At 41.2% G+C, this 16,016-nt stretch overlaps 1 protein-coding gene across 2 annotated transcripts in view; it reads left to right on the top strand.

Annotated features, from left to right (window-relative positions):
• Positions 1-16,016, top strand: part of BMS1 (BMS1 ribosome biogenesis factor) — a 59,014-nt gene that overhangs the window by 29,324 nt on the left and 13,674 nt on the right. For both annotated transcript variants that reach the window (XM_079793578.1, XM_079793577.1), the window contains exons 9-13: positions 191-330; positions 3,647-4,401; positions 4,909-5,010; positions 5,747-5,901; positions 8,637-8,718. In XM_079793578.1, the coding sequence (XP_079649704.1) occupies positions 191-330; positions 3,647-4,401; positions 4,909-5,010; positions 5,747-5,901; positions 8,637-8,718 (1,234 nt within the window). The remainder of the gene's footprint in view (positions 1-190; positions 331-3,646; positions 4,402-4,908; positions 5,011-5,746; positions 5,902-8,636; positions 8,719-16,016) is intronic.

Here is a 16,016-nt window from a genome sequence, read left to right as displayed (position 1 = left end):
TACTCCGTGAACTTTGAAAAAGTTTAATGAAGACAGAATTCAATAAGAATTTTCTTTTCTTTTTGAGGCAGGAAGAAGGGTTTTCAGGAGCTGTGTTTAGGGTAATTTTGAGAAAGTAATTGAAACCAGTGTGTCTCTATTCACAATCCTTGTGCATTCCTCACTTTCCTTTTCTTGGTTGCCTTGGCAGGATGAGGCGAGTCCCACCCATGAACTGGTCCAGAGTCTCATTTCCACCCATTCCACTATTGATGCCAAGATGGCTTCAAGTAGAGTGACACTTTTTTCTGATTCCAAACCACTGGGGTCAGAGGATATAGATAATCAAGGGTAAGTTGGCTATTTTTCTATTTTTAATTTAAAAAAATTCTGCTACAGAAGATTCTATCACCCATAACTGCTATCATAACACATTTTGGTGGGATTCATTCCAGGGCGTTTTGTTTTGCTTTGCTTTGTATGTGCATATGTTTCTGAGGGCTCTTCCCCTAGGTCACATCACATGACTTTTTTTTTACATGGCATTTCTTAAAACAATATGGAGAATTCTGTTTTTAACAGACCCAGAACATTCCTCAACTATCACAAAACATTTTTCATAGATTGCTTCTTAGGAGACCTGAGGCCACTTAGCTTCCTTTTAGTGGTCAAAATAGTGGAGCAAGCAGAGTCAGGGAGCTTGTGCACATGGCTGTCCAGAAGCCACACATTTTATCTCTGAAAGTGTTACTTACATTGTGTTGTTGTATCTCCTGTGGGGTGATTTCCACTAATGTGTGGCTTATACAAATTATTTTCAGTCTGGGTTGGGAATTTGTATACCTTGTACATAGTTTTAGTTTTATTGTAGTAATTTGTGATTCCCAATACAAATCATTCTGAAAAAGATTGAGATTATCTAGTTTATAGCTTATCTTACCTAATAATAGAGAAACATGTAAATTGACTGTACCTCTGCTACACCCACAGCCAATCAGAGTGAGTATGCAAATTAACCCAACAAAGGTGGCAGTTAATTTGCATACATACCTGGGTCCCGGGAACCTCCTCGGCACCTAGGTCACTCCCAGCCAGCCATTGGAGGGGCGGGGGGGCCCCCCTTCCCAAGCCTAAAGCCTCGGGCGGAGGCTTTAGGCTTGGGAAGGGGCCGAGCCTGGAATCAGAGGTAAGGGGGAAAACAATCAATGGAAACATATCCTCAGGTGAGGATAAAAAAGAAAAATAAAGAAATGTCATATCTTATGAAAGACACATCTTGAAAATGCCTGAAGAAAGTTGTCATTTTTTCATGGTGAAGGGACTGGAGTCTGTGTTGATGAAAATACCTTGGCGCCTGCGGTGACTGGCAGTGGCTGCAGCAGTGGGGTGATGGGATTGGCACCTTCCCCTGATCAGCCCGGTCACCTCCCACAAAGGGAGGCCAGACAGTGGCTTAGGTCCACTCCCAATGGGGAGCAGGCCTAAGCCATCAGTAGGACATCCCCTGAGGGCTTCCAGTATGTGAGAGGGGGCAGGCTGGGCTAAGGGACCCCTCCCCAGTGCACGAATTTCGTGCACCGGGCCCCTAGTCTATAATAATAAAGGCATAATATGCTAATTAGACCGGATAGCTGAATGACCTTCCAGACGTCATTCCGATGTCCTTCTGGACCAAGCTGCAGCGGTGGGGACCGAGCAGAAGCGGTTAAGGGCGATCAGGCAGGCAGGCAAGTGGTTAGGGGCAATCAGGCAGGCAGGCGAGCGGTTAGGAGCCAGCAGTCCTGGATTGGGAGAGGAATGTCTGACTGCCGGTTTAGGACCACAGGGATCGGGCCTAAACCGGCAGTCAGACATCCCCTGAGGGGTCCCGGATTACAAGAGGGTGCAGGCTGGGCCTAGGGACACCCACCACCCCCCCTTCCCGTGCCCCTTGTGCACAAATTTTGTGCACTGGGCCTCTAGTCTATAATAAAAGCATAATATGCTAATTAGACCAGACAGCCAAACGACCTTCTGGACGAAGCCTGAGTTGCGGGGTTGCGAGGGCCGAGACAAGCCGCCATGGCTGCGAGGTCCAAGCCCCTTGCACGAATTTTGTGCATCATGCCTCTAGTTATAAATACAAATGAAGAAAAAAAAATCATCTGCCTCTTAACTAGCAGATGGTATAGCATGGTAGTTGAGTGCAACAGTTCTACTATTTGGGGAAAACATCTCTAAGCCTCAATTTTATAATCTCATAGTAGTTATGATTATTAAATGCAATAGTGTACATAAACTATTTAGCATGATGCACATAACAAGTATTAAAGATCCCTATTATGGTCAGTGTTACTAGCTATTTTCATTTTTAAGTATCTGGTCATCCTTGTCTACATGGACACTCTAACGTAGTTACAGTCATGATCATATAAAATTTCTCTGTATATTGTGAGCATTTCTTTTTTCTATAGTCTTTTTATATAGTCATCACTGTTATTGGTATATCTAACTTATACAATCTCTCTTAGTACAATTTTTAGTATTTTTTTCACAATTTTATATAAACTACATCAAATAAAAGCTTCATAAGTTTTTATTTTATCTCGTGAATTTAGCATTTTTTTTAAAGATTTTTTTATTGATTTTTAAGGACAGAGGAAGGGAGCATGAGAGAGAGAGGAAAAAAAAAACATCGATTGGCTGCCTTCTGCACACCCCCTACTGGGGATCGACCCTGCAACCCCAGCATGTGCCCTGACTGGGAATTGAACTGGCAACCTTTCAGTGCATGGATGACACCCAAGTGAGCCACACCAGCCAGGACTGGATTTAGCATGTTGATGATGATTCTTTATCAAGTATTGCATTGGTGATTTCAAAATGGCAATATTTTTTCTTTCTTTTTTAAATCCTCATCCGAGGATATTTTTTCATTGAGAGAGAGAGAGAGAGAGAGAGAGAGAGAGAGAGAAAGAGAGAAAGAGAAAGAGACATTGATGTGAAAAAAACATCTATTGTTTGCCTCCCCATCAGGGATCAAACCGGCAACCTTTTGGTGTATGGGACGATGCCCCAATCAACCAAGCCACCCGGCCAGGGCAAAATGGCAGTATTCTTAATTTGTTAGCTGGCATGCTTTAACAGGGAGCTTTCATTTCTACTTCTTTATTTTAGTATCACTTGACAATGGACATTTTTTGTTTATTTCACTTATTATCCTGTTACTATCATTATTCTTTCTGTGCCTATGTTGTCCTTTTAGTCTGTCTCGTGTCGTTTTGGCACATTTCTTTTGCTCTTTGAGCACTTGCTGGCTGCTGACACAACAGGATGTTCCAGGCTATTGTACTTTCCCTGCCTCGGACCTGTAGCTAGCCATTTTTCTAAGGATCATCTGGTTCAAGCTTGGAAGTAGTCGGTCTTCTAAAAGATCTATTAAGTACTTGCTTCCATTTTGAACAGTTTTTCCCTAAAATTAGTCTTTTTTTTTTTTTTAAGTGTTGTTAGGGAATTGCGTATGAGTTTGCTTACTATTATAGTATTTATTAAATCATTCCTTTCTGTGCTATGTCATTTAAAACCATCCTTTGACAGTATTTTCTGCTTTGTATATTTATTGACTTGCCATTTCTAGATAGCAGATTGTTTTACATGTTGAATTATTTTGCTTTACTTGGTAATATAGGCTGTGGATGCCAAAAGAGGAAAAGCAGGTGGATTTAAAAACTGGTCGAGTACGTCGAAAAGCCGTTTTTGCAGGCGAGGAGGATGAGTCTGGGGATAGTGATCCTGAAGATGATGAAGAAATGTCTGAAGGTGACAGGTTGGAAAATAGCTCTAGTGATGAAACAGAAGAGGAAGAAGATGCTGAAGTGACCGGTAAAGTGTATATGGCTGACAAAGGTGCCAAACGGCAGAGACTTGAGATGGAAGAAGACACCGAGATCGACTTGCCAGCATTTGCTGACAGTGATGATGACCTGGAGAGGAGCTCAGGGGATGAAGGAGAAGTAGAGGAAGCTGATGAAAGCAGTGAAGAAGAGGGCTCCACTGCAGGAGAGAGGGATAATTTAGAATCTAAGGCTATAGAAAAAGGCAGTAAGGCAGGTCTTTTACACAGTAATGGTCTGAGTGACCGTTTGAATCTGGAGAAGACAATGAAAAAAGCAGCCCTCACTACTTCAGATTCCGGTCATTGCACAGCTGAAGAGGCATTTGCATCTGAAGATGAATCTGAAGGAAGCTCCTCTCTCAGTACAGAGGAAAAGGACTCAGAAAATGAAGCGCTTGTTAGGAAGAAGTTTCCAAAGCCTTCTCAAGTGGTCAGTGGTCAGAAACGGGGGTCAGAGAGCTTAATTGATGAGACCAGTGATATAGAAGACTTACTCAAAGAGGAAGAAGAGTACAAGGAAGCAAGTAATTATTCCACAGAAACTTCAGGTATGCCTAAATTTAACTGCCCTTATAAACTTGGCACTGACATGTCTTCTATAATAATAAAAGCGTAATATGCTAATCAGCCCAGATGACCTTCTGGATGAAGCCGGGACAGTGAGGGAAGCCCGGGTCCTGGGTGCCTGCCGGCTGCCTGAGGGAAGCCTGGGTCCCGGGTGCCAAGGGAAGACTGGGTGCCGGAGGGAAGCCCAGGTCCTGGGTGCCGGAGGGAAGCCCGGGTCCTGGGTGCCGGAGGGAAGCCTGAGTCCCGGGTGCCAGTGGGAAGCCAGTGCTGGCAGCAGGGGTAAGGAAGGCCTACTGTTGCATGAATTTCGTGCATTGGGCCTCTAGTTTTACAAATAAAATGTCTATATTTGGGGGTCTGCTGGTTTGGATATTTGTTAACTTCAAATATTATACTTCAAAAAAGGATTTCAGGGTGAATGGGCAGTGAGCTTGAAGTAGAGACGACAGATAAACAGCCTTAATTGATGTTGGCATTGGTCCTTCCAGGTGCCCTCAAATGGAAGGAAGACCTTTCCCGGAAGGCAGCTGAGGCTTTCCTGAGGCAGCAGCAAGCAACACCAAATCTCCAAAAGCTGATTTATGGGACAGGTAAAAGCTCTGGTTCATATCTAGAAGCATCGTAGTTTCTTAGGCTATTTCTGGAAAGGCAGTGAGGAAATTGGTTGGAGGTTTGAATGCTACTTGTGATATCTATAAGATATTTCTGTCTATCATAGTTTGCATTTGGCAGATGTTTTTAATCTTCAGTTTATGAGTACCATAAATTGGTCCTATGAAATAGATTTCTGGGTTTGCCATAAAACTTTTGATGAGAATAGTCTTCATTATGTCATTTTGTCTCCTCTATACAAAGTCTTTTATGAGAATTTCTTATATGGTAGAATTTAGTGCCAAGAAAACAAAGTGGTGAACTTTACATTGTGGTCCCTAGTTAGTACGTGATTAGAACAAGGCCAAAAGTGTTATGTGAGCTAGGAGCATTGAATCAGCAGGTGGGTGTGGACTGGCTTCCAGTCAGCTTTTGCTTAAGTTCTCTTAGTGACTAGGGACTCAGCATTCCTCCAGAGGAACTGTGATAACTGAGAGTTCTGCCTGTAAATTCCTTCCCTGCCCCAACCCCTGTTACTCTCCCTCCTCAGTGGACTCTTTGCTGCTGAGTGCAGGAAGATAGAAGTCTTCCTGACATGTCAGCAGCAGTTCCCTGGCTTCTCTCTGACTCAGGTGCTCAGGGGCGCCACCATTCCTACCACAAACGGGACCCTCAGTCCCAAGTCCTCTAGGGTGTTGACTTGTTCTCCCTTTTCCATCTTGGTGGTCTCTTTAGTGACAGAGGATAATGAAGAAGAAGATGAGGCCAGGGAGGAGCTTGGAGGGTTGTTTCGTGTCAGCCAGCCTGCCAGAGAGTCTAAGTACAAGGCTGACTCTTTGGACTGCTCCAGATTTCACTTGGAGGTGCCCCATGATTGGGATTTAGAGGAGGTAAGACTGAATATGAATAGTATGTTTGATTTATGAGAAAATTGTTCTAAAAGAAGATCATGTGATTTTAATGTTGCCCACCTATTACTTTATAAGATAACAGGATATTTTCTCAGATGTTGGAGTGTATTTCATGCATCCTAAACAATGAAATGTTCTGAGTTTGGTTAGAGTCTAACCTTTAGACCATGTGCCTGTGTTATGGAGAAAAGGAAAATGTTCAGCTTTTAGTATGGACAGTATTTGAAGCATTGCAAATAAATTTTATACATTTAAAATATTTTATTTTATAATTTGAATGAATCTAGTGTCCCTCAGTTAGCAGTTGTAATTTCTGCTGTTTATAAACATGAATGTATTACACTGATGGTAAATTTTCTTTCTTATTCACCACTCTCTGATTACACTGGAATTCATTCAGTTCTCAGACTTGCTAGGCTTACTCCCCTCTGTTTTCTCTTCTGGAATGTTTTTCTGATCTTCCCAAGCTGGCTTCTTTTGATCATAAAATGTCACTCCTCAGAGAGCTCCAGTCATTTATTATCACATTGCTATTATAATTTACTGATTAGCATTTATGTACTTGATGAAATGTATTAACCATAACCATTTTTTATGGTAAAATTTAATACAGATTTTAGAAGACCACATAAAATAGTTGTTAACTTAATGAATGGGTTACTAGGTGAGGACTCTTGTGACCACCATGTGCCCATCCTAGTCATGGTCCTTCCCTTCCTTGCAGAAGGAACATGACTCTGTGGTAATCATCTCCATCATTTCGTCCTCTAAGTTTGCATCATAAACACCATAGTTTACTTTTACCAGGTTTTTTGGGGGGTTGTTTTTCACTGTGCCTTTTTTTAAAAAATCTTTATTGTTGAAAGTATTACATATGTCCCCCTTACTCCCCCATTGACCCCTCCTAGCCTGCTCACTGTGCTTTTTAAAACTTTAAATATACGATCCTTTTCTCTGCCCTTCTTCCCCTCCCCTTCCATTTAATTTGTTTAAGAAACCAAGTATTTGGTGTGTAGTTTCTCATATTATGGACTTTATGAATTCCATTGTAACCCTGTGTGCAGTTTATCAGGCTCCTCTGTCCTCTGTGTTTCCTATAGAGTGGTACAGAGAAATAGCAATAGAACTCTGTGATGATGGAAATAATTTATATATGAACTGTCCAATGTGGCTATTGTGGCTGTTGAGCACTTTATATGTCTAGTGGGACAGAAGAACTAAATTTTTAGTTGTATTTAATTTTTGTACTTGGTGTGAGATGAATATGACTTATTCTTTTGCATATGGAAATCAGTTGTCCTAACACTATTTGTTGAAAAGACTGTTTCTTTCCCATTGCCTTGTCTTGGCACCCTGGGCAAAAAAAATCACTTGACCATAGATTTGTGGGCTTATATATATGGACTCTTAATTGTATTCCATTGATCTATGTCATTCCTTGTGCCAGCACAATCCTGTTTTGATTACCGTCCTTTCATAGTAAGTTTTGAAATTGAGAAGTGTGAATCTTCCAGCTTTGTTTTCTTTTTAAGTTGTTTGATCTATTCTGGATCTCTTGGGTTTTCTGTATTTTAAGATCAGCTTTGCCATTTCTACAAAGGACCAGCTGGGATTCTGACAGGGATTGTACTGAATCTATACTTTAGAAAGTGTTGCTATCTTAGCAATATTAAGTTTTCTGATCCATTAACATGGGATGCCTTTCTATTTATTTGGATTTTAAATGTCTTTCAAGAATGTTTTGTAGTTATCAGAGTATAAGCTTTGGTTGAATGTATTCATAGCATCTTATTCTTTTTGATGCTATTATAAAAGGAACTGTTTTCTCATCATTTTTTGGATTTTTTATTCCTAATATAGAGAAATGAAATTTATTGTTCTATATTAACCTAGTATTTTACAACCTTGCTGACCTCATTGATTGATTAGTTCTGATAGTTTTTCAGTGGATTCCTTAGGATTTTTTGTAAACCAGATTATATCACCTGTGAATAGAGACAGTTTTCCTTTCTAAACTGGATGCCTTTTATGTCAATTTATTGCCTAATTGCCGTGGCTAGCACATCTAGTACAATGTTGAATAGAAGTGAGAGCAGATAGACTTTCCTATTCCTGATCTTAAAGGGAAAGCTCTCAGTCTTTCATCATTAAATATGATGCTAGTGGTGAGTTTTTCATGGATGTCCTTTATCATGTTGAGGAAGTTTCCTTCTGTTCCTAGTCAGTTGTGTGCTTTTCATGGAGGTTCTAATTTTTTTAAGAATTTGTTTGGTCTTTGGTTCCTCTAAGTCAGTTATTAAGCTTAGTGAAATAAGGATCATCTGGGAACAGCTTGCCTACAGAACTTCTTGGCATAAAATAGATGTGTTCAGTAAATGTTTAGTGAGTGAGTGTAGGCATGAAGGAATGAGTAAATGAATAGACTTGCTTTTGCATGCATTGTAATCATGCTAGCCTCAAGGCTACTTTTTGAGAATTAGGTTGTGTATGAAAAACATGACTCATAACCAGAAATATGATTCAGTTGAAAGCCAAACAGCCACAATAAGTCTGGAGTAGCAAATAGTAAGTTAAAAATGCTGTTTAACTGCATTGCCTTAAGAACACTAATAAACTTTGAAAATCTGTTGAATTAGTAAATATCTGTTTATTTATGAGGTCAGTGGCTAATAGGACTTACCCTGTCTAATTAAGTGCTGATGTTTCTGTGTAAGGTTATGAACAGTATCAGAGATTGCTTCGTGACTGGGAAGTGGGAAGAGGATAAAGATGCCGCCAAGATCTTAGCAGAAGATGGTAAGTAAAGGGATGTATCCTTTTTCTTTTTTAAGCTTTTTAAAATTTTTATTTATTTAAAAAAATATTTTTTTATTGATTTGAGAGAGAGAGAGAGAACGAGAGAGCGAAACATCAATGATAAGAGAATCATTGATTAGGAATTGAGCCTGCAACCCAGGCATACTCCCTGACTGGGAATCGAACCATGACCTCCTGGTTCAAACTCTCAACCACTGAACCACACTGGCCAGGCAAAGGGCTATGTTTTTCAACAAAGATTACCTTCTTTAAAAGTTCCTCCATATTTTAGTGATCGAAAATAGTCAACTGTAAAATGCTTTGGGGAACACTGACAGAGTTATGGGTAATATTCTGGTTCTTCTTCCATGGTGACATTATTTTCTCTCCCTGGTTAACTGACTAATTAGATAAAGACCTTGAAGAAAAGTGGGAAACTTTTCATAAATTTTATCATGTATTCGTTAAAAATAGATTTTTCTGTGTGAAAAATGTACTCAACATTTACATTTTTCTTTTTAATGATAAAGGAAGCATGCACTTATCACTTAGAATAAAACACTTAGAATAAAAAGTTAATATCCTATCTAAGAAAAGAGTAATATGCAAATTAACCATCACTCTGTGACACCCACAAGCCACGCCCACCAGCCAATCAGGAGCAAATATGCAAATAAACCCAACTAAGATGGCTACAGCCACAGAGAGCAGGAGGGAGGCTTGGGTTTCCCAGGCATTGGAGGAAGCCAAGCTTTCCGCCTGCCCTTGCCGGCCTAGGCCTCCTCCACTCAAAGCTACAAAATTTCAATTATAGAAAGTAAACAAATCCAAACAGAAATGGCAGCAGCCACAGAGCTGGAAAGAGCTAGAGGCTAGGGTTGCCCCCGGCAATGGAGAAAGCCAAGCTTTCCGCACACCCTGGCCTGCCCAGGCCTCCACTTAAGGCTACAAAGTTTCAATTATAGAAGATACATAAACCCCAATAGAAATGGCTGCTGCCACTGACCAAGCAGAAGGCTTGGCTCTGCTCCAGGCTACAAAGTTTCACTTGTAGAAGATAAATAAACCCCAGATACCAGGGCCTCCGCTTGGGTCACCAGGGGGCGTGGCTGGCCTGCAAACCACTACAGGCCCCTCGCCCAGGCCACCCCACGCCCCAAGGGAACCCCCACCCTGATCCGGGACACCCTTCAGGGCAAACCAGCTGGCTCCCACCCATGCACCAGGCCTCTATTCTATCTAATAAAAGAGTAATATGCAGATTGACCAATACACAAGATTGCTGCCCCCATGTGGACACAAGATGGCCACCACAAGATGGCCAGCAGAGGAGGGCAATTGGGAGGGACCAAGCCGGCAGAGGAGGGAAGTTGGGGGTGACCGGGCATGCAGGGAAGCGCAGATTGGGGAGACCCAGGCCTGCAGGGGAGAGCAGTTGGGGGGGACCAGGCCTGCAGAGGAGGGCAGTTAGGGGTGACCAGGCCTGCAGGGGACGGCAGTTAGGGGCAAATAGGCTGGCAGGGGAGCAGTTAGGCATCAATCAGGCTGGCAGGCAGAAGCGGTTAGGGGCAATCAGGAAGGCAGGCAGGCGAGCAGTTGGGAGCCAGCAGTCCTGGATTGTGAGAGGGATGTCCGACTTGAGGGGTCCCAGATTGAAGAGGGTGCAGGCTGGGCTGAGGTACACACCTCCCACCCCCCATCCCCATGCATGAATTTCGTGCACCGGGCCTCTAGTCTATATATAAAAAAGCTTAAGTGACTGGAATGCTGGAACTGGTCACTATGACACACACTGACCACCAGGGGACAGACGCTCAACGCAGGGGCTGCCCCCTGGTGGTCAGTGTGCTCCTGCAGCCAGCCTACCTCCCGTGGCTGGCCAACCTCCATGGGTCCCTCCTCCCCAGCCGGCAGCTGGCAGGAAGACAGGGCTGACTGCGGGAAGGGGTTGTGGGAGGAAATTCCCCAGCCGGCAGCCAGAAGGCCCCAATCGACCCTGATCGCCAGCCAGGCCTAGGGACCCCACCCTTGGACGAATTTCAGTTTGGGGAGAATCTTTACTATTTTAAGTATTCTAATCCAGGAACACAGTATGTCTGTCCATTTAATTAAGTCTTTGATTTTTTTCATCAGCACTTTGTAATTTTCATCATACTGATGGTGAATATATTTTGATAAGCTTATACTTATTTCATTTCGATTTATTTGATTTTTATTGATTTTTGTGTTTTTCTTTTATTCTGCTGAACAGTTCTAGAAGGTGTTTTTTTGGGTTTTTTCTTCTGTAGATTGCTTGAGATTTTCTACATTGCCGATAATGTTCTCTCTCAAGCAGGGACAGTATTGTATCTTCCTTTTCGACCTGTATGCCTTTTATTATTATGTATTTATGTGCTCTGTTCCTCTTTATTCCAATCATGAATAGGTGTTGGATTTTGTCAAATGCCTGTCAGTGTCAATTGATAGGATCATGTGAATTGTATTCTTTACACTTTTGATATAGTGGATTACCGTGATTAATTATTGAATGTTGAACCAGCCTTGCATACCTGGAATAAATCTCACTTGGTTAAGGCATACAATTAATTCTTTTTATAAGTTGTTGAATTTTATTTGAAGTATTTTTTTGAATTATACACCTGAATTCATGAGAGATATTGGTATGTATGTTGTTGGTTTGTTTTTCTGTTTGTGCTGTCTTCATCTGGTTTTAGAATCAGGGTAATACTGGTCTCGTAAAATGAGTTGGAACGTGTTCCAATATTTTCTGTTTTCTGGGAGAGATTGTTTAGAATTGGGATGAATTTTTTTTTTCCTTTTTAAATTAAATTTATTGGTTAACATTGGTTAATATGATCACATAGGTTTCAGGTGTGGTTTTCTATACAAGATCTGGATATTGCACCATGTGCCCACCATCCAGGATGAATTCTTGAAATGTTTGGTAAAATTCTCCAGTGAAATTGTCAGGGCCTGGAAATTTCCTTTTTGGGAGCTTATAATTACAAATTTTATTTCTTTATTGGTTATAGGACTTTAGGTTATCTATTCCATCTTGCCTGAATTTTGGTAGGAATTGTTTTCAAGGAATATCAAGGCCTATTAGGGAAGTGAAAGTCATTAAGTGCCTTCTCCAAGAAGCCAGCTTGGGCATTCTTTTTATTTACTTATTTTATTTTTATTGATTTCAGAGAGGAAGGGAGAGGGAGAGAAAGATAGGATATCAATGATGAGAATTGCATGCCCCCCCACACACACACACAGGGGAGCAAGCCCACAACTCCACAATGTCCCCTTGACGGGAATCGAACCCAGGACCCTTCAGTCTGCAGGCCGAGGCTCTATCCACTAAGCCAAACCAGCTAGGGCCAGCTTGGGCATTCTGAGTGTAATGTTCATAGCATCCTATTAATACCCTTTCGTTCATCGTTGCATTCATGATTCTTCATTTTACAGTTCTAGAGGCAAGTCAAGGTCAGGGTGCCAGCAGGTTTGGTGTGTGATGAGAGCTCTCCCCTTGGGTTGTAGACCACTTCACACGCCTCTCCTTGCTGCATGCACTCCTGATTTTCAATTTTGTTGATTTCTGCTCTTTATTATTTCTGTTTTTTTCTTGTTTTAGATTATTTTGCACTTTTAAGGTTGTCTTAGGTTATTGGTTTGAGAACTTGTCTCATTCTTAATGTGAGCATTTAGTGCTGTAAATTCCCTCTCAGCACTGCTTAGCTGTACTCCACAAATTTTCATAATAGTTGTATTTTTATTTTCATTCAGTTCTATGCATTGTTATATCTCCTTTGTGACTTCTCTTTGACCCATGCATTATTTTACAAGTGTGTTGTTTAATTATCAAATGTTTAGAAATTTTCCTGTTGTCTTTCTGTTATTGATTTCCAGTATACTTAAATTATATTCTAAGACAGTACTCTTATGATTTCAAACTACTTAGGTTTGTTGCAATTTGCTTTATTACCCAGAATATGCCCTACTTGGTAGATGTGCTGTGGGTGTTTTAAACATTATGTATTCTGCTGTTGGTGGGTAGAATGTTCTGTATGTGTGAGTTATATTCTGATGGGTTGACTGTGTTGTTCAAGTCTTTTGTATCTTTGTTGATTTTTCTGTCTAGTTTTATCAGTTGCTGAGAGGAGGATGTTGAAGTTGCCAAGTGTAATTGTAGTTTTATCCATCGCTTCTCTCAGCTAAATCAGTTTTTCCTTCCTATATTTGAGGCTCTGTTTGGTTCATACACATTTAGGATCGTTACATCTCCCAGGCAGGTTGATCCTTTTGTCATTATATGTTACTAGAGGCCTGGTGCACGAAATTTGTGCATGGGGGGGTCCTTAGGTGTGGCCGGCAATCAGGGCCATTTGGGGCCTTCCTGCCGGATTGGGGGAGGGACCAGGGGAGGTTGGCCGGCCATGGGAGGTTGGCTATGGGAGCGCACTGACCACCAGGGGGCAGCTCCTGTGTTGAGCGTCTGCCCCCTGGTGGTCAGTGCGTGTCATAGCGACGGGTCATTCCCATGTTCCAGTCACTTAGGCTTTTATATATATAGACTAGAGGTCTGGTGCACGATCGGGGTCGGGGAAAGACGCAGGAGGTTAGCCATCCAGGGAAGGACTATGGGAGGGCTCCAGGGCGTGTCCAGCCCGTCTCGCTCAGTCCCAATCGGCCGGACCCCAGCAGCAAGCTAACCTACTGGTCGGGCCGTCTGCCCCCTAGTGGTCAGTGCATGTCATAGCAACTGGTCAACCGGTCAACTGTCTGCTCCCTGGTGGTCAGTGCACATCATAGTGAGTGGTTGAGTGGCATATCATTAACATGCTTTGATTGGTTGAATGGCCAACCAGTCAACCGGACACTTAGCATATTAGGCTTTTATTATATAGGATGGTCTCCTTTTATTCAGTCCATTGGTGAAGGAGGGATTCTAGCCCTAGAGTTATGGGTTATGGTCGAACAGCCAACACCTGACACTGGACAGATGAGGACAACTGTGGTTTGTTAGTCATATACACCCAGAGCTTGACGGAAAAAGACACTGCATGCCTTACAGCAATTGCATTTGGGAGGCAAGCTTTGTACTGAAAAGCACGGATGACCACTGGTTTCCTCTGGAAGATGAATAAATTCATGGTCTGGCAGAGGGGTGAAGTGAAACCTGTTAGGTTGAGGACTAGATGAGGTGCAGCTGGTTCAACTGATAAAGGAACTAGGAGGATGGGGATCTTTTTTCATAGGGTGGAAGAATATCTGGCAGGCCTACTCACAGCTAGGCCTTTGGGGCCTATGAGGCTCAAAGATGTCAGGGTAGCACATAAAATTTTAAGTCTTAGAGTTCAGTTAAGTCACTGTCTGGCTCTGATAGTCCCTTCTTTGCCCTGAAGTTACTTTATGAAATATCAGTATATCACTTTTGCTTTTTTAAAAGTGTTTTTACATGGTACATCTTTTTCCATCTTTTTACTTTCAACTTACTTAGGTCATTAAATTTGAAGTGAGCTTCTTGTAGGTTTATGTGTTATGTGGCATATTTATCCCATTTACATTTAAGGTACTTGTGGATATGTAATTTTATAAGTCTGGTATTTTACTATTTTTTATTTACTCTAGTCCTAGTTCTGTGTTTTTATTTTGTTTTGTTTTTTGTTGCCTTTTTCTTCTATCTTGACTTGTTTACAGTGTTCATTTGTTTTTAAATATATTTTTATTGATTTTAGAGATGAAGGGAGAGGAGAAAAAGAGATAGAAGCATTAATGATGAGAGAGAATTATTGATCGGCTACCTCCTGCACACCCCTTACTGGGGATTGAGCCCGCAACCCAGGCATTTGCCCTGACTTGGAATCGAACTGAGGACCTCCTGGTTCAACCAGGGAGCCACACTGGCTGGGCTATAGTGTTTTTTTTCAGTGTGTCTCCTTGTATGGTTTTTGTAGTGTTTGCTTTGGGTATTTCGATCACATACTGTAATATAATAGCCTACTGACATTAACATTTTGCCACTTTGAGTAACATGTGGAAACCTTGCTTCTTACATTCAGGTCTCTTTTAAAGATATCATTGGCTTGAGTATTAGACAAGGGTATCATTTTTTTTTTTTAATCAAATATAATTTTTTAAATTCATGAGAAGAAGGATAGCTTATGTATTGATATTTCTGATCTTTTTTTCCTGATGGTCCTAGATTTCTCCTTTTCTAATTTCCTTTCTGCTTAAGAAATTTCTTTAGTCATTTTTAAAGGTAGCTATGCTAATGACAAATTCCTGTAGTTTTCCTTTGTCTGAGAATGTCTTTTTATTTCCCAAGGGTAGTTTCACCAGATAAAGAATTGATCATCAATGACAATTCCTTTTTTTCAGCACTTGAAAAATGTGCCACGTCTTGGTGGCCTACGTGATTTCAGAGGAGAAATATGCCGTTACTGGAATTGGTGTGCCCCTACAAGTAATCTGTCATTTCTTTCTGGATGCTTTCAAGATTTTTTTCTTTGTTTTTAGTTTTCAGAAGTTTAATTGGTGTGGATTTTATTGGATTTACTGTTTGAGATTTGCTCATTTTCTTAAGTTTGTAGGTTTGTCTTCACCAAATTTAGGAATCTTGACATTATTTCTTTCAGCCTCAGTCTTCCTGGCAAGACTTTGATGATATGTGTTGGATTGTTTGTTTCTGTCCCACATGTCCATTAGCCTCTGATCATTTACTTTTTGGCTTTTTCTTTTTCCTTTTTCTTTATTGATTAAGGTATTATATATGTGTCTGTATCCCCCCAAGGCTTTTCTTTTGCTCAAGGTTGTTCAGATTGGGTAAGTTCTATTGATCAGGCCTCAAGTTCTCTGATTCTGTCCTCTGTCATCTCTGTTCTTATTATTGAACCATCTAATTAGGTTTTTTTCTTTTTTCTTTTTTTAAATATATTTTTATTGATTTCAGAGAGGAATGGAGAGGGAGAGAAAGAAAGAAACATCAATGATGAGAGAGAGTCAAACATCAATGATGAGAGAGAGAGAGTCATTGATCGACTGCCTCCTGCACGCCCCACACTGGGGATCAAGCCCACAACCCAGGTATGTGCCCTGACCAGGAATCGAACCTCCTGGTTCATAGGTCGACGCTCAACCACTGAGCCACGCTGGCTGGGCTCTTTTCTTTTCTGTTAATTGTATTTTTCGGTTCTATAATTTCCATTTGGTTCTTCAGTTTTTTTTCTTGAGGTTTTCAATTGTTTGTACTCATTTATTATTTCTGGAGTTGGTTGTTTATACACTAGAGGCCCGGGGCACGAAATTCG

The sequence above is a fragment of the Cnephaeus nilssonii genome (assembly GCF_951640355.1).
Source record: "Cnephaeus nilssonii genome assembly, chromosome: 16".
Classification (NCBI taxonomy): domain Eukaryota; kingdom Metazoa; phylum Chordata; class Mammalia; order Chiroptera; family Vespertilionidae; genus Cnephaeus; species Cnephaeus nilssonii.
Note: the sequence above shows the minus strand (reverse complement) of the source record. Positions and strands in the feature narration are given on the sequence as shown.